Source organism: Mchenga conophoros, linkage group LG5, assembly GCF_057382185.1.
Source record: "Mchenga conophoros isolate Kocher_MC1m ecotype Shallow Benthic linkage group LG5, M_conophoros_male_GT1.1, whole genome shotgun sequence".
In the NCBI taxonomy this organism is placed as follows: Eukaryota; Metazoa; Chordata; class Actinopteri; order Cichliformes; family Cichlidae; genus Mchenga; species Mchenga conophoros.
In genome coordinates, this window is record NC_140530.1 from 26,021,565 (window position 1) to 26,038,497 (window position 16,933).

Below are 16,933 nucleotides of genomic sequence, written 5' to 3' on the forward strand. Positions count from 1 at the left end.
GGACAGAAGTATCTTTGTAAATAATAGGATTCAGGTGATTTGATTAAGTCAGACTTATTGTTTGACAAAGTGTGTACTGCTTAATTGCTATAATAACCTGAACTAAAAAGTTGAAACTGTGGGCATATACACCACGTTGCACATTCAAACCAACAATAGCTAAAGTGCTTTAAAGACGAGGAAATTTATTTTCCTCGTCTAAAAAGAAACAAATACAAGAAAAGCTGGAAGGTATGTTTTTACTGTTTGTTTTTTTTACTGTGATTTTTACTTTTGTCCTATGAACAAAAGTAAAAATCACAGACATTTTATGATCATTAAAATGTGTTTTATTTAGGAAAGTGATGATGATTTGCAAACTGATCAGTGGATAAAAATCCACTGATTTTAACCTACTTTATAGGTTTAAAGTATCTGTATTGGTATCGGCAATCACGGCCGTGTATTTACTTGGTATTGGACTGATACCAAAGTTTGCAATATCACACAGCATCACTAGATGAGTCACCTCATCATCAACTTAAAACAGCTTCTTGCATAGGGATGATCCACATATGCAGTATGTTTTCACCATAATTAAAAATGATCAAAAACACCTTTTTAAAAAATAAATAAATAAATAAATAAATTATTTGTTATGTATGAAAAACATTTATTTTCACACATTACATACAACAAATGATCTATTCAATAATGATAAGTTTTATATTTTGTTTGTCAATTTAGAAAACAACAAAAACACTCAGTTTGCCCTACAGATACATGCAAATGTATCATAGATTTCTTCGCACATGTACAAATTAACGAGCGCAACATCTGTAATGAGGCAGCTCTGCTGATGTCTTCATTAAGTTAACATCATAAACTGGAAGACAAAAACATATAAAGGCATCAATACGAATATGAATTGTTATCAATGTATTTCGAATCCAGATTTAAACCCACTTGAATATGAAAGACTATAAATGTTTGAGTTCACAGAACTTGGCACTTGCTCCAAAAACACACCAACCATTAAGTCGAAGTCCAGCATGGAGCGGCTGAGTGAATGTGGTCTGCACTCTGTGGAGGAGGGTCATGGTTTCAGAGATGCTGTAGAAAGACAGAATACCTGCACAGTGGTCCAGGTACACTCCTATTCTGGAGGACTGAGGACCTGAGATGGGGGTTTGGATGTTGTTGTGCCAAAATGTATAACTGTTTTGGGAACATTTCAATGCCCAAGATCTTGCATTTCCTCCAAATCCACATTCATTCCCCATCCCCGCTCTGTTGATATTCTTGTATGCAACTGCTACATGAACTCCTCCTCTCCATTCAACTTCCCAGTAACAACGTCCAGTCAGTCTATCGGTGCTCAGAACCTGCCAGTAATCAGTGAATCTGTCTGGATGATCAGAATAGGGCTGTTGATTATTCATTGCTGTCGTTTTTCTGTTCCTCTCTGATAATAGCAGCCATGTGTTCGCTGTGTTTGGATCCAGTGTGATTTCATGTGATAATTTTAAGAATCCAGCTCTCCTCTTTGGCTCTGCTTGTGGATCTGAGAGTAAAACATCCACTTCAGTGACTATCAGTGAGATGTCTGTGCATTTCTCTCTCAGAATGTGCTGCAGACTGTCTCTGACCTCTGACACAGCTGTTGTCACCACTTCAAAGTACCCCAGAGGACGGATATTGATACTGGATGATTCTGTTGACTCAGTGAGTGCTGACAGTGAGAGATAATTTTGTAGAAATTGGTTGTGATCCTCTGTGTTTAAGAGCGCTTTCAGCTCAGTGTCTTTCCTCTTCAGCTCAGTGATCTCCACCTCCAGCTTCTCCTGAAGCTCTTTGACTCGACTCACTTCAGTTTCCTGCTGGGATCTGATCTGCTGCTTCACATCAGAGCAGCTTTTCTGGATGAGGCAGATCAGCTCAGTGAAGAGCTTCTCACTGTCCTCCACTGCTTTATCAGCAGACTGACTGATGGCCTCCACCTCGTGTTGAAGGAGTTTCACATCTTTTTCTCTGTCCTGGATTCTCTGCTGGATATTTTCTTGACTCACCTCGAGCTCCTTCTGCCTCTCAGTCCTTTCTGCTGCAGCTGAGATCGTGTTGTGGCCTTTATGTTCATCCATTGAGCAGAGATAACAGATGCTCTGATGATCAGTACGGCAATAAATCTTCATCACCTCATCATGACGAGAGCAGATGTTGTCCTGGAGCTTCTTGGACGGCTCCACCAGCTTGTGTTTCTTGAATGTAAGCGAATCATAGTGTGGCTGGAGGTGTTTCTCACAGTAAGACGCCAGACAGATTAAACAAGACTTCATGGCTTTCAGTTTTACTCCAGTGCAGAAATCACAGGCCACATCTTCAGGTTCAGCATAACTGTGATCAGAAGGAGCAGCTTGGAGCCCAATCTTCTTCAGCTCAGCCACTAAATCTGCTAACATGGTGCTCTTCACCAGCGAAGGCCTTGGTGTGAAAGTCTGCCTACACTGGGGGCAGCTGTGGATTTGCTTTGTATCCTCCGAATCCCATTGAGTTTTAATACAGTTCATGCAGTAGCTGTGTCCACAGGGAATGGTCACCGGATCCGTCAGTAAATCCAAGCAGATTGAACAGCAGAATTTTTCCTTGTCCATTAGATTTTTGTGCTGTGCCATTTCACTCTCTCAGTGACTCTCGTTTAGTTTCGCTTTGTCTGAACAGAAACAAACTCTGTTCTCTGAAGGGAACAGATCTCTGCTCTCAACCACCTCCCACAGGAAATGAGGCTGAACTGCAACTGCTCTTGGCAGCATGTCGTTTAAATCCATCCTTAAAAATAGAGATCAGTAAAGAGGAAGTGCCATAGAAATATCGCGATAGAGCTACAAAAAGCTGTTATGAGATGCAGATTATGCTTTGCATGCAAGCATGACATGCTGTGACATGTAGCAGCTTAGAAATCATTTAATATTTTTCCTCATGTTTTGGAAAATTAGTTATCAAACTTTACATTTTGAATCTAATCTTAGTTTAATTCAATTCCGTTTTATTTATACAGCACCAAATCACATCTTTTCCATCTCTGAAAGTGAAGCTTTAACATCTTTTTTTTATTTTTTTACCTTTACCTGGCAGAACAAGTCACGGTGGAGCCACCAAGTGCACTACTCAGACTGGTTCAAGAAAACAGAGGTGCACAGAGGTGGACTACATCTTACACAGAGGAAGCAATCTGGAAAGGATAGAAGACCTAAGGTGTTGTTAGGGGAGAATGTTAAGAAGAGGAAGTAAATGAAGGCAGAGGCAAGGATTAAGTGGTGGAAGGTGAAGAAGGAGGAATGTTGCACAAAGTTCAGCAAGGGGTTAAGACAGGCACTGCGTAGTAGAGAAGACATTTCACTAGGAAAAGTACAGCACTAGCTGTTTGGTGTATCCACTGAACAGAGTCAAGAGGACAAGGAGACTTGATGGTGAAATGAAGGAGGACAGGAAAGTATTTACTTTTAATTCTTATTCTTATTTTTATTTTCATGTCTATTTAAGCGTAATTTATGACAGTATGTTTGCACTGAAGCACCGCAGCAATTTCCTAATGTTGTAAACCTGCTCAACATTTGGCAATAAAACCCTTTCTGATTCTGATTAAAGAAAGAGTTTAGCAAGGAAAATGTGGGCTAGTCAGGGAGATGAAGAAAATAGACAGTAGAATTGGGAGGCAAAGGAAAAGGCTTACAGTGAGTTATATGTGAGGCTGGACTGTGGGAAAGAGACAACAATCAATGAGCAGCACTGTGGTTTCACAAGAAAGAACATCACAGATGCTTTGTTTAAGAGTGTTTTTGAGAAGTTCTTTCTCTTTGTGGAAACTACATACGATAGGGTATCAAGAAAGGAGCTGTGGTACTGCATGAGAAAGTTGAAAGTGGGAGAGATGTGTGGCAGATGGGCCCAAGGTGCAGCAATGATGTGTCCATGTGTCCATTAAAAAAGCAAAACAGAGACAAAAGAGAGTTGAAGAATAGAGTTCAGGCATAGTGGAGTAGGTGAAGGTGAGAAGGAAACACTTTTGCAAAGGTCGACCTACTTTACTTTATCTATATCATGGCAGTGAACATTTAGTGCATGTTACTTTATTTTATTGTGAACTCCCTCTGGAAATTCCAACAGTGTGTATTAAAATAACACAAAGATACACAACCTCTCCACCAACTTTATTATACAATAATGACAAAGTGAATCTGGAAAAATAAACATGTTTAGAAAGATTTACGTAATTCATGTGAAAAATAACAATAGCCACAATGCTACAGAAACATCTTAATAGAAACATTCACCCAGCATTTTACCTCATACACCAAGTTTAAACATCACAGTCATGTTTCATAAATAACCACTAAATCATGTGTTTCTGCTACAATGACAAACGACTCCAACAGTTCTTTGGTGAAATAAATGAAATCAGTTAGAAGAAATAACCTCAAATAAAAATGATGAAGATAAAAAGTGGAGTTAAATTTTGATTTTACGAAAATGAAGGTTATAAGGAAGCCGAGAGGGAGTGCAAAGTGCACGATTTTGAATTTTCTTTAGCTTTTAAAATTTTACATTTTTAAAGTTCTGATTAATTTCACCTCCTTGTGCCTTTAAATCATTTAAATAAAACACTCAGAGGTGGAAAATCCTACATCATTTAAACTAAAGGCAACTCGTGTCTACATTAAGGCCACAGCTTGTAAATGGGGAACAAATCACAAATGACGTCTGTTCACAGTTAAAATCATTATAACTGATTGAATTTAACCACTTTTTACATGGTTTGGTTTGGTAGTCTTTTCTAAAATTTCCTATTAGTATTCTGAATGTCTTTTGTCCTCCTCATGCCAACCCATTAAAAAAAATGGAGACATTTTAGCTGACTCAAAACACTAAATGTCTGCTGTAGGAACATGGGCAATATGAAAGACAAATATAGTTTTTGGGTCTGAACAGTGAAGTCCTCACAGTTTGTAAGTGCATTGTAATGGCCACCAGGGGGCGATACCTGTGGCTGCAAAAAGACTGCTTGTCCTACAGATTCTATGCAAAAACATCCCTCTGCCCTGACCCCACTAAACACTCAGGTCATATTGAATAAAACCGTCAGTCCATTTAGTTCATTATGGTCATTTTAAGAGCCCGGCTATCCTTGTGATTGACAAGACATTATCCAATGAGCTGATTGTTTCAAAACAATCAGCTCATTGGTGATGGTGAAAAAAAGAAAAAAAACTGAACTGAACTCGAGGCTTCACAGCAGTAGTTCATTAACCAACGCGTGACGTCCATCTTATGGTGTCTCTATCAGAGATATAACAGCAGATATAAAATACTCCATCTTTGGTCCCTCCTGCTGAGGATTTAACCACAATCGTGTCTGAAATCTCATTCGTCCATATTTAAAAGTGCACAGCTGGGTTCACATGACAGCTGCATGAAGCGCTACATTTGCTGTCAAATGTCTTTGTGATGAGGCAGATTTAACAGTTGCAAAGGATCCTACACGCTCCTTCTGGATTCACTGTTCGCTCATAGAAAGTAAAGCAGAACTCCTCGTCACCCCAACATCTGCTACTGTTTCAGGATCTCATTAGAGAGCCAGTCCAGACCTTCAACCAGACCGGTGCCGCTGACGGCGCAGGATGGCTGGACCGACCACTGCACAGACACAGAAGGATGAAAATATTAACAAGACACAGAAACAATAGGGCTACAAACAGCATTCATCAACGTCTTCAACTTGTAATGAATCGTTTTAGCTAATTACTCTTTCATAATAACTGCATGTGGGTTCAGTTTGGGGCATGGCTGCTTTGACTGACAGGTGTGCCAACACAGATAATACCTGTCTTGTTCTTCTTGTATGTTATTAATCTGTTTCTCAGCACTAATCAGCAAGTCTGTGTGTTGCCCCCTGCACAGTTTATGCAAACCAAGTCACTTTAATCACACTGCTAACCACATGTGGAAGACAGAAAACTCTGGAGCCAAACTTCTCCCATGCTCAGCAGAAGCTGGGGACACCTACCGGCTGTGACACTCCTTTTAAACTCAGGGCCTCGATGATGTCACTGACCGACATGGCTCTGGGTAAATCCTGCTTGTTAGCAAAGACCAGCACGGCCACGCCCTTCAGCTCATCCTCCTGCAACTGCAACAGGACAGTAAAACTAACTTTAACACGAGTCTGATGATGGTCTATTTCAAACTCAGACCTCTGACTGGTACTGTGTGGATTAAAAGCTGAATGAAGCAGTGTCGAAGTACCAAAGTCGTTAAAAGTTAACTAAAACGAAACTAAACTACAAGTAAAAATAAAAACATTCTAGTTAACTAAAGTAAAAGCTAAATTAATGAAAACTGATGAAAAACAAAACTATGGATAAGTTTAAATCTTTTTACCAGTGTGTGCAGCTCCTCAGATGCCTCTTTGATCCTCTCCGGGTCGTTGCTGTCGACCACAAATATCAAACCCTGAAGACAAACAGACAATATTTAAAAGCTCCTCACTGCAGCTGCTTCATAAAACACAGACTCCTGGGTTAAACGCCTGTGTTTACAGCAGCAGTCTCACCTGTGTGTTAACGTAGTAATGTCTCCACAGTGGCCTGATGATCGTCTGACCACCAACATCCCAAACTGTGAAGCTGATGTTCTTATACTCCACAGTCTCCACATTAAACCCTGCACACGCACACACACACGGAAACATGTTTATTATTATTTAACTCTTTTATATTTCTCTCTCATAACAAGATGGAGGTTAAAAATGCTGACCAATAGTTGGGATCGTGGTCACGACCTCACCCAGCTTCAGTTTGTACAGCAGGGTGGTTTTACCTGCAGCATCCAGACCCACTGCAGAAACACAAACAGACACACACAAGTGTTACTGTTGAAAATACAACACATATTCAGCTGTCAAATATGAGTTTTGAGGCAAAGGATGCAGACATGTTACTTAAGTAAAGGCAATACATAAAATATCCACTTAGAACAACTTTCATTTGAGAACCCCTAGTTTCTGAGGGGCAGCCAATAAGATAAGATAAGATAAGATAACCTTTATTAGTCCCACACTTGGGAAATTTGTTTTGTCACAGCAGGAAGTGGACAGTGCAAAAGTTATGAGGCAAAAATTAGAATACAATAAGAATAAATACAGTACACAACTGTACAGAATAGAATAAAATACTATATACAGTAGAATAAAATAAAATAAATATACAATAAGATAAAAATAGAATACAAATACAAATACTATATACAACTGAGTAAAAATACAACGATGACAGAAAGGATTATTGCACTTAGTATTATTGCATATGTATGGATGTGTGTGTTTGATCAGTTAAAGTCTTTATTATGGAGTCTGACAGCAGTGGGGAGGAAAGACCTGCGAAATCTCTCCGTCCCACACCGTGGGTGCCGCAGTCTCCCACTGAAGGAGCTGCTCAGTGCTGTCACAGTCTGCTGCATGGGGTGGGAGATGTTGTCCATCAGGGATGACAGCTTAGCCGCCGTTCTCCTGTCACTCACCACCTCCACTGGGTCCAGAGGGCATCCTAGAACAGAGCTAGAACAGGAAGAAGACGGGGAGGAACTACAACATCTTGCCTCAGACAGAGGATGAACCTGGCTGCACCAAGGCCCAGTATTAAACAAATAAGGATTATTTGGAACTGTCAATCATGCAAAGCTGCTCTAGCAGAGTCTAAGAACAAAAACAAGAACATTCCCTTGTGTATTGTTATGCTACACATCAGTAATATCAATTATATTCTATGGCTGCTGATGCATTAACGTAAAGTAGTATTTTAGTTATATAGCTTGCAGCTGATTACCATCACTTAACATAACAAGTCATATTTTATAAGATGAACACAGGTTCTGTATGTAATCCATCATCAGTTAAGTACCTGTAATACAAATAAAAGTACGTAATACTTATACCTAGCCACACATACTGTAGTACTTATTATTCTTCACATTCCAGTGTATTCAGTGTATTATGTAATATGGCAACAGCAAATAAGGGCAGGCTATGTAAAAATATTCATTTGCAATGCAAACTGTGGGCATCATAGAGTCCCAGAAAGATTTTTTCATTAGAAGAAATTTGAATGAATCAAAGCTGAGGCTCAAGTTTGCAAAAACTGCACAACAGCTTTCTTCTGAAGTTGCTCAGTATAAGAAAAAGTTTCTTTACGTTGTTAATGACATGTTGTTTTTTGTTTGCTTGCGCTTGATTGTCATAGTAATATTTTTTTAATAAGTAAAGAAAAATATAAGTCTGAAACGATTAATTAATAATTAAAAGTCAAATATATTCAAGGTCAACCTTAACTATCTAATAAAGCTTATCCTAAACTGAGATAAGATAAAATGACTTTATAGTCTCCTTTGAGTGAAAATCGTTTGAATCAGTCACCACAAAGAAACCCCTCAAACAGATGCACTATACAGATAATTACAGATGTTATAGATATATACTGTAGGTGATAAAGATAAGAACCATAACTTTTAAACTTATTTGCTCTTTGTAAGTAGAAAACAACCAAAAAGTGAGGAGAAAACTTAACAAAACTGCAGACTTTGCTTGTACGGGACTACAACTACAGCGATATCAGTAAGAACTCGGCATACTGGAAGCTCTGATAATTAAGCTAACAAGTATTAACTTACCCATCAAAATCCTGACGGGATGCTTGGAGAAGAGTCTGGAGAAAATGTGTGAGATGATGACGCCCATGGTTCAGGTAAGCCTCAGGCAGAAAGTGTCTCTCAGGTAGAAAGCGTCTCCGCTGTGCCTCTGTGTGTCGGTGTTTTATAGCGCTGCATTGTGTTGTTTTGCTCTGTGTATGTGTTACCCATGGTGTCATCAAGACTCCTGTCAAATCTGGACACGGTGGAACTAGTAACACCACCGGAAAACACTGGAAAACTCAACTTCCGCTAATCCAGCTTTCAAACTAAGAACGCTTTCGAGCCGTTGGAATTGTTTCGTTTTCTTCTTCTTCTTCTTATCATTATTATTATTTGGAACCAACTAAGCAATAAAATGACTTTTGAAACCTGACTGGAGATCATAACTAACACATACAATCTACTCACATTAAGAAAATAAACACTTGCTTATCAAAAAGTGGTAACTGAGGATCAAGAGCACAATTTTTCATTTCACATATAGTTGCCTTTACAAAACTTTAGAGTTTTAACTTTAGCAAACAAGGTAAAAATGGAAGATGTATTACAGTGTTTTTGTTCCTCTGTTCCCATTTTGTTAAAGAAATGTTTTGCAATTTAATGCGCAGAACAATTAAATTTGTTTTGCATATGAATAAAACAATCTTTAAATTGTTCAATCAGGTTTTGTTGCATTTCCATGACATAATTTAAGTAAAAATGTTGCGGTGCTGTGTAACAGTAATCTTGTTCCTGAGTTTATTGTTCTAACTTCTGATATCTCTGATTCTGTTTTCCAACAATTCCAACGGCTCGAAAGCGCTCTTAAATTGAAAGCTGGATTAGCGGAAGTTGAGTTTTCCAGTGTTTTCCGGTGTTGTTGCTAGTTCCACCGTGTCCAGATTTGACAGCAGTCTTGATGACACCATGGATAACACATACACAGAGCAAAACAACACAATGCAGCGCTATAAAACACCGACACACACATGCAAAGACACAAAGAGGCACAGCGAGCGGAGAGGCTTTCTACCTGAGAGACACTTTCTACCTGAGGCTTACCTGAATCATGGGCGTCATCATCTCACACATTTTTTCCAGGCTCTTCTCCAAGCATCCCGTCAGGATTTTGATGGGTGAGTTAATACTTGTTATGACAACAACATGCAATTTTATTCTTTCTGACACATTGTGATGTAATTTAAACTGACATGAGTCTCGTGTAGTTTAATTATCTAAGCTTTCAGGATTATTGGTTCTTATTGTCTCTGCAGTTTTTGCCATTTTTCGCCTCAGTTTTTGCTTACTTCTTATTTACAAAGTGAAAATAACATTAACAGTAATGATCTTTATATTTATAATTCACCTATAGTATGTAAAATATGTGAGAACTTCCTCTGCAGTGTGAAGACATTTTCTTTACATATTCTAAGTGTTATTATTACTAATTACTATTTGTGTGGCCTGAACAAAGAAAGAAAAATCAATCCATTAATTAAATTTAAAAAAACCCATTAAGAACAAAAAAGCAAGCTAAAAACAAAAAAACTGAGCAATATTAAGATCGTATGTGGTTTTTGTCAACTTTGTTTAGTTGTTCTAAGTGGATATTTTATGTATTGCCCTCACTTAAGTAACATGTCTGCATCCTTTGCCCCTAAACTCATACTTGACAGCTGAATATGTGTTGTGTTTTCAACAGTAACATGTGTGTGTGTTTGTGTTTCTGCAGTGGGTCTGGATGCTGCAGGTAAAACCACCCTGCTGTACAAACTGAAGCTGGGTGAGGTCGTGACCACGATCCCAACTATTGGTCAGCATTTTTAACCTCCATCTTGTTATGAGAGAGAAATATAAAAGAGTTAAATAATAATAAACATGTTTCCGTGTGTGTGTGCGTGTGCAGGGTTTAATGTGGAGACTGTGGAGTATAAGAACATCAGCTTCACAGTTTGGGATGTTGGTGGTCAGACGATCATCAGGCCGCTGTGGAGACATTACTACGTTAACACACAGGTGAGACTGCTGCTGTAAACACAGGCGTTTAACCCAGGAGTCTGTGTTTGTGTTTTATGAAGCAGCTGCAGTGAGGAGCTTTTAAATATTGTCTGTTTGTCTTCAGGGTTTGATATTTGTGGTCGACAGCAACGACCCGGAGAGGATCAAAGAGGCATCTGAGGAGCTGCACACACTGGTAAAAAGATTTAAACTTATCCATAGTTTTGTTTTTCATCAGTTTTCATTAATTTAGCTTTTACTTTAGTTAACTAGAATGTTTTTATTTTTACTTGTAGTTTAGTTTCGTTTTAGTTAACTTTTAATGACTTTGGTACTTCGACACTGCTTCATTCAGCTTTTAATCCACACAGTACCAGTCAGAGGTCTGAGTTTGAAATAGACCATCATCAGACTCGTGTTAAAGTTAGTTTTACTGTCCTGTTGCAGTTGCAGGAGGATGAGCTGAAGGGCGTGGCCGTGCTGGTCTTTGCTAACAAGCAGGATTTACCCAGAGCCATGTCGGTCAGTGACATCATCGAGGCCCTGAGTTTAAAAGGAGTGTCACAGCCGGTAGGTGTCCCCAGCTTCTGCTGAGCATGGGAGAAGTTTGGCTCCAGAGTTTTCTGTCTTCCACATGTGGTTAGCAGTGTGATTAAAGTGACTTGGTTTGCATAAACTGTGCAGGGGGCAACACACAGACTTGCTGATTAGTGCTGAGAAACAGATTAATAACATACAAGAAGAACAAGACAGGTATTATCTGTGTTGGCACACCTGTCAGTCAAAGCAGCCATGCCCCAAACTGAACCCACATGCAGTTATTATGAAAGAGTAATTAGCTAAAACGATTCATTACAAGTTGAAGACGTTGATGAATGCTGTTTGTAGCCCTATTGTTTCTGTGTCTTGTTAATATTTTCATCCTTCTGTGTCTGTGCAGTGGTCGGTCCAGCCGTCCTGCGCCGTCAGCGGCACCGGTCTGGTTGAAGGTCTGGACTGGCTCTCTAATGAGATCCTGAAACAGTAGCAGATGTTGGGGTGACGAGGAGTTCTGCTTTACTTTCTATGAGCGAACAGTGAATCCAGAAGGAGCGTGTAGGATCCTTTGCAACTGTTAAATCTGCCTCATCACAAAGACATTTGACAGCAAATGTAGCGCTTCATGCAGCTGTCATGTGAACCCAGCTGTGCACTTTTAAATATGGACGAATGAGATTTGAGACATGATTGTGGTTAAATCCTCAGCAGGAGGGACCAAAGATGGAGTATTTTATATCTGCTGTTATATCTCTGATAGAGACACCATAAGATGGACGTCACGCGTTGGTTAATGAACTACTGCTGTGAAGCCTCGAGTTCAGTTCAGTTTTTTTTCTTTTTTTCACCATCACCAATGAGCTGATTGTTTTGAAACAATCAGCTCATTGGATAATGTCCTGTCAATCACAAGGATAGCCGGGCTCTTAAAATGACCATAATGAACTAAATGGACTGACGGTTTTATTCAATATGACCTGAGTGTTTAGTGGGGTCAGGGCAGAGGGATGTTTTTGCATAGAATCTGTAGGACAAGCAGTCTTTTTGCAGCCACAGGTATCGCCCCTGGTGGCCATTACAATGCACTTACAAACTGTGAGGACTTCACTGTTCAGACCCAAAAACTATATTTGTCTTTCATATTGCCCATGTTCCTACAGCAGACATTTAGTGTTTTGAGTCAGCTAAAATGTCTCCATTTTTTTTAATGGGTTGGCATGAGGAGGACAAAAGACATTCAGAATACTAATAGGAAATTTTAGAAAAGACTACCAAACCAAACCATGTAAAAAGTGGTTAAATTCAATCAGTTATAATGATTTTAACTGTGAACAGACGTCATTTGTGATTTGTTCCCCATTTACAAGCTGTGGCCTTAATGTAGACTCGAGTTGCCTTTAGTTTAAATGATGTAGGATTTTCCACCTCTGAGTGTTTTATTTAAATGATTTAAAGGCACAAGGAGGTGAAATTAATCAGAACTTTAAAAATGTAAAATTTTAAAAGCTAAAGAAAATTCAAAATCGTGCACTTTGCACTCCCTCTCGGCTTCCTTATAACCTTCATTTTCGTAAAATCAAAATTTAACTCCACTTTTTATCTTCATCATTTTTATTTGAGGTTATTTCTTCTAACTGATTTCATTTATTTCACAAATGAACTGTTGGAGTCGTTTGTCATTGTAGTAGAAACACATGATTTAGTGGTTATTTATGAAACATGACTGATGTTGAAACTTGGTGTATGAAGTAAAATTAAAGAGGACGTAATATGCTGCTGCTTTTGTTGGGTGAATGTTTCTGTTAAGGTGTTTCTGTAGCATTGTGGCTATTGTTATTTTTCACATGTATTACATAAATCTTTCTTACCTTGTTTATCTTTTCAGAGTCCCTTTGATTGTATTTATTGTATAATAAAGTTGTCATGGTGGAGAGGTTGTGTATCTTTGTGTTATTTTGATAAACACTGGGCTTTTACTCGCTCTGCTCTTTGATAATATGGAAATTACTGTTTGAATAAAACAATAAAATAAAATTCACAGTAAAATAAAAGAAACATGCGCTAAATGGGGGAATAGTTAGGATTACAGTAGGACATTAAAAACATTGTACGATGGCCACAGATCAAATACAGGCAGAAAGATAAACGAGGGGACAAAACAGGAAGTAAACAGGAGAGCAGTTTATAGCATGCAAAAGAGTCACGTAAAATCATTTAAGACAGTGGCCAAGAAAAAAAAAAAACACCATCACAGTCTGTTTTATTTTGGTAAGGATCTAACTTCCTGTCCTTTTCTAAAGGTTAAATATTCGTTGTTAGCAGAATTTCTGTCAGTGTTTAATTAAAAGAACAATCAGGTTTAAACCACAATTCAAATAATTCATGAAGGACATAAAAACAATCAGTTGTCTTCTATAAAAATATAAGATGACATTTTAAGATGTTTTCAAGGAATTGTTTTTTAATACCACATTTAGTTAATACTCTTCTGCTCAGCAGTTTGGGGTCTTTTAGAAAAGAAAAGCACAAAATTAATTGATGTAAAATTCTGTATACTCCAATTAATGAATCATTAATAATGAACTATTAGCATAATATCTCGATATGTTTTAATAAAGTTTGACTCGAACTGCTGCTAAATGTAAAGAACCTCAAAACTGTAAAACCCCAAATCTAAAAAAGTTGTTTTTGCAGTGCAGTAAAAATCACATAAGGGTAACTTGAAAAGTGTTTACTCTGATTACACAAACATTATGCAGAAGTAGATGATGGACAATAGGTACTGATTTGTAAATGACTGTATATTTCTAACTAACTAGGGAGCTCATTCTGTTTCTCTTGACAATACTTGCTTGAAAAAAGGCAGATGCGAAATGTAAATGTGAGGTCAGAGGTCAAATGTGACATCATGTTTTAAACCTTTATATGGTATTTTCTATTATGTTGACAATCTACATCACACTTGGTTACAAGGATTTTTGTCAATTTTCAACCAATAAACCTTGACCTTGAAGACCTTGGTGGATGTCAGCCAAATTCTAACCATAGTAGGAGCACTGGTTAAAATCTAGTGTCTCAGATGGTGCATCAGTATCTATGAAAGGTACATGCAGGTCTTAGACCAACGTAACATCCCATCCACATGATTTAAGGGAAGGTGCTGCATCAGGACAGTTATTTACTGATGCAAATCTCACATAACAGCACAGCCTCTTATTACTGCCTTCAAATTCAAAAGGAGCTAATACTTTTCTTAAAATGTTAAATTCACTCAGTTGAAACACTTGACATGTTTTCCATGTTCTATTGTGAGTAAAATACACGTTTATGAATCGTCGTAAATTCTGTTTTATTTACATTTTACACAGTTCACCAACTTTTTTGGAATCGGGGTTGTTCAGTCGTTGGAAAAGCAGTGGAAACAATGAGCTGATCTTTGTAAGAATAATATGTGTTTTTCCGCAGCCTGGGATAAAGACTGTGACAAATAAAGGGATACAATAAGATATGGTAACTAAAATGTCAGAATTTATTAACAAAGAAAAAAATGAACAGAACGTGTATTCATCCACCAGTCTGTAAAGTGACGATGTAGATCAGGAGTCTCAAACTTAAACGAGCTGTGGGCCACTGTTGGCACCGTCATCTGGAGGGCCACTTTATTGTTTAAGTAGTACAAACAAACAAATAGGACAACACCCACAAATATTTTAAAAATGTAGTGTTTTTTTTTTTAAAATTTCAAATATTGTATAACAAGACAAAAAATGGAATTCATTAAACTACCAAATAAACAAATTGGTACCCTCTTTCTGGCAGCACTTCTGCTATAATTTTGTTTGTGTTTAACAAAATAAAAATGCAGACATAAGCGTTCACATTCGTTTTTGACTGCTAGTGAAGATTGTTTTCTTTACAAAAACTCTCTCACTGAACTAACACAGCCAATCCCTCAGCATGTATGTACTCTGCTCATATTGCCTTCATATCAATTAATTATTTGCTTTTTAAACAACTTATTTTAACATTGCAACAACAAACAAATCCTCTCCAACAAAAAAAAGCAACTTCAAGGGCCAACTGCACTATTCTTCACGTCAGTATATGGGCCACAGCAAAAACAAAACAATTATTCAGTTATTATTATCAATATAATTATTTATCTTAGTATTAACAAAATAATTTATCATCTTTAATGAACCCTCCTGTTGTCCTGTCCTGTCGTACAGCTACGTAAAAGGCAGTGCTGTTATGTAAGATGTGCATCAGTAAACACATGTTGCATGTTTGCTGATGTAATTTTGTCACGCTTGGGCAAAATATAGTCTGTGGGCCAGACAGGCCTGCAGGCCTATCCACGTATATCCAAAAGCGAAAATGAAAATATCCTCAACAAACATCTACAAAAGCAGGTTTATGACAATTAAATTACATTTAGACAGAAAGTGAATGAGACAGGTGAAAGGATGCCAGGATACATAACAACAGTACAGCATGGTAAAAAGAAAGCACACCCTCTTTTAGTTCTATGCTTTTATTTGTCAGGACATAATAAAAAATTAAGTGATCCAGGTTTTAAAATTAGTTAAATACAACCTCAGATGAACAACACATGACCTATTGCACCATCACACTGCACGATTCAGTAGTTTTTAGAACCACCTTTAGGAGGAATAACTTGAAGTAAGTATTTTCATGCATGGCAAGTACACGAAAAAAATGCTGGGAAATGTTCAGGAACACAGGATAAACTGGACTTGTGAGTGTTTACAAAAACTGTGGGAGCTAATTATGAAGCAAAGAGTTTATTAACTGTTTATAAAACTTTAAAAAGTTAATAAAAGTTGATCTGAGGCAAGGTGGACTCCTCATTCCTCTCCTACCTTCACCGAAACTTCCTTTAAGCCGTGTTTGTGGTCAAACTCACGTTCAGTGGGTGGAGCATCAGCAGCCTGAAGCAGCAGAGTTTGGGATTTTTCTCTCCTGTGGCCTATCAACACAATTTAAAAACTGGTATAAAGTCCACACTTTCCCCGTCAGTTGTTCTGTCTGTCCTGCTCACATATCCAATGGTTGTACACGTTGTCATTAACGTGGCTTCACTCCACATCAGCCACGCTGCTTTGCTAGCTAAAACACCGGTCTCGGCACATAAGGACGCTGTCATAGCCTGTCAACGACATTGATTAGCTGTGTATATACAAATGTGAATCGCATCATTGGCTGGACTATGGGATTAGGTGGCATCGTTCTAATCCCATACGGGAGCAGACAGTCACTTACTGACTAACACTGCAAAACAGAACTGTTAAAGTTTTTATTTTAATTTCAATTCAGGTTAGATTTTTTTTTGTGTGTGTGCGCAACGCAGATTTTGTGTGCGCAGAGACCGTGCCAGCAGTGCGCAATTGGGCACGCGCGCAGCTTAGAGGGAACATTGCTTAAAAGTAAGTTTAATCACATCAGCTGTTAGGCGCTGTGAACGCATCTTGTCTCCAGGCCTTTCTGTGTGAAGTTTGCATGTTCTCCCCGTGCCTGTGTGGGTTTCCTCTGGGCAACATGTAAAACTATGTAAAACAACTATGTAGAATTATGCAACCAAAAGCAAAAATGTTCTGAATCACATTTAGTGTTATATTTAAGACTATCCTAATAGATGCTTGGGATTCAGGTATTTGTATTAAGTTTGATTTTGCATGAC

The 16,933-nt window shown here is 38.1% G+C and overlaps 3 protein-coding genes across 4 annotated transcripts; 1 reads left to right on the forward strand and 2 right to left on the reverse strand.

The window, feature by feature from the left end:
* Nucleotides 1-7: 7 nt before the first annotated feature.
* On the reverse strand, nucleotides 8-2,689 carry LOC146574703 (tripartite motif-containing protein 16-like). Its single transcript, XM_085275594.1, has one exon. It carries the CDS (start codon nucleotides 2,649-2,651, stop codon nucleotides 960-962), a length of 1,692 nt encoding a protein of 563 aa, XP_085131720.1. The 5' UTR covers nucleotides 2,652-2,689; the 3' UTR covers nucleotides 8-959.
* Nucleotides 2,690-4,166: 1,477 nt separating this feature from the next.
* LOC146574704 (ADP-ribosylation factor 4-like) lies at nucleotides 4,167-8,961 on the reverse strand. The gene is made up of 6 exons (XM_085274607.1): nucleotides 8,698-8,961; nucleotides 6,790-6,870; nucleotides 6,587-6,696; nucleotides 6,415-6,486; nucleotides 6,041-6,163; nucleotides 4,167-5,670 (listed from the first exon to the last, which is right to left on the reverse strand). Exons 1-6 carry the CDS (start codon nucleotides 8,762-8,764, stop codon nucleotides 5,584-5,586), a joined length of 540 nt encoding a protein of 179 aa, XP_085130733.1. The 5' UTR covers nucleotides 8,765-8,961; the 3' UTR covers nucleotides 4,167-5,583.
* On the forward strand, nucleotides 8,570-13,163 carry LOC146574705 (ADP-ribosylation factor 4-like). Of its 2 annotated transcripts, none has more exons than XM_085274606.1 (6): nucleotides 8,570-8,641; nucleotides 10,430-10,510; nucleotides 10,604-10,713; nucleotides 10,820-10,891; nucleotides 11,143-11,265; nucleotides 11,636-13,163. In XM_085274606.1, coding segments are annotated over exons 1-6 (474 nt in total). In that variant the 5' UTR covers nucleotides 8,570-8,640; the 3' UTR covers nucleotides 11,723-13,163. The 2 variants fall into 2 exon arrangements, with proteins under 2 accessions (XP_085130732.1, XP_085130730.1); XM_085274604.1 differs by lacking the exon at nucleotides 8,570-8,641 and adding an exon at nucleotides 9,621-9,833.
* The last annotated feature ends 3,770 nt before the right edge of the window (nucleotides 13,164-16,933 follow it).

Excerpts from the sequence above, each read along its gene's own strand:
- LOC146574703 (XM_085275594.1), bottom strand. The coding sequence starts at position 2,651 with ATGGCACAGCACAAAAATCTAATGGACAAGGAAAAATTCTGCTGTTCA.
- LOC146574704 (XM_085274607.1), bottom strand. The coding sequence starts at position 8,764 with ATGGGCGTCATCATCTCACACATTTTCTCCAGACTCTTCTCCAAGCAT. Across the intron at positions 6,487-6,586 it reads ATTACTACGTTAACACACAG|GGTTTGATATTTGTGGTCGA; the intron begins GTGAGACTGCTG and ends GTTTGTCTTCAG. Across the intron at positions 6,164-6,414 it reads CTGAGGAGCTGCACACACTG|TTGCAGGAGGATGAGCTGAA; the intron begins GTAAAAAGATTT and ends GTCCTGTTGCAG.
- LOC146574705 (XM_085274604.1), top strand. The coding sequence starts at position 9,767 with ATGGGCGTCATCATCTCACACATTTTTTCCAGGCTCTTCTCCAAGCAT. Across the intron at positions 10,511-10,603 it reads GACCACGATCCCAACTATTG|GGTTTAATGTGGAGACTGTG; the intron begins GTCAGCATTTTT and ends GTGCGTGTGCAG. Across the intron at positions 10,892-11,142 it reads CTGAGGAGCTGCACACACTG|TTGCAGGAGGATGAGCTGAA; the intron begins GTAAAAAGATTT and ends GTCCTGTTGCAG.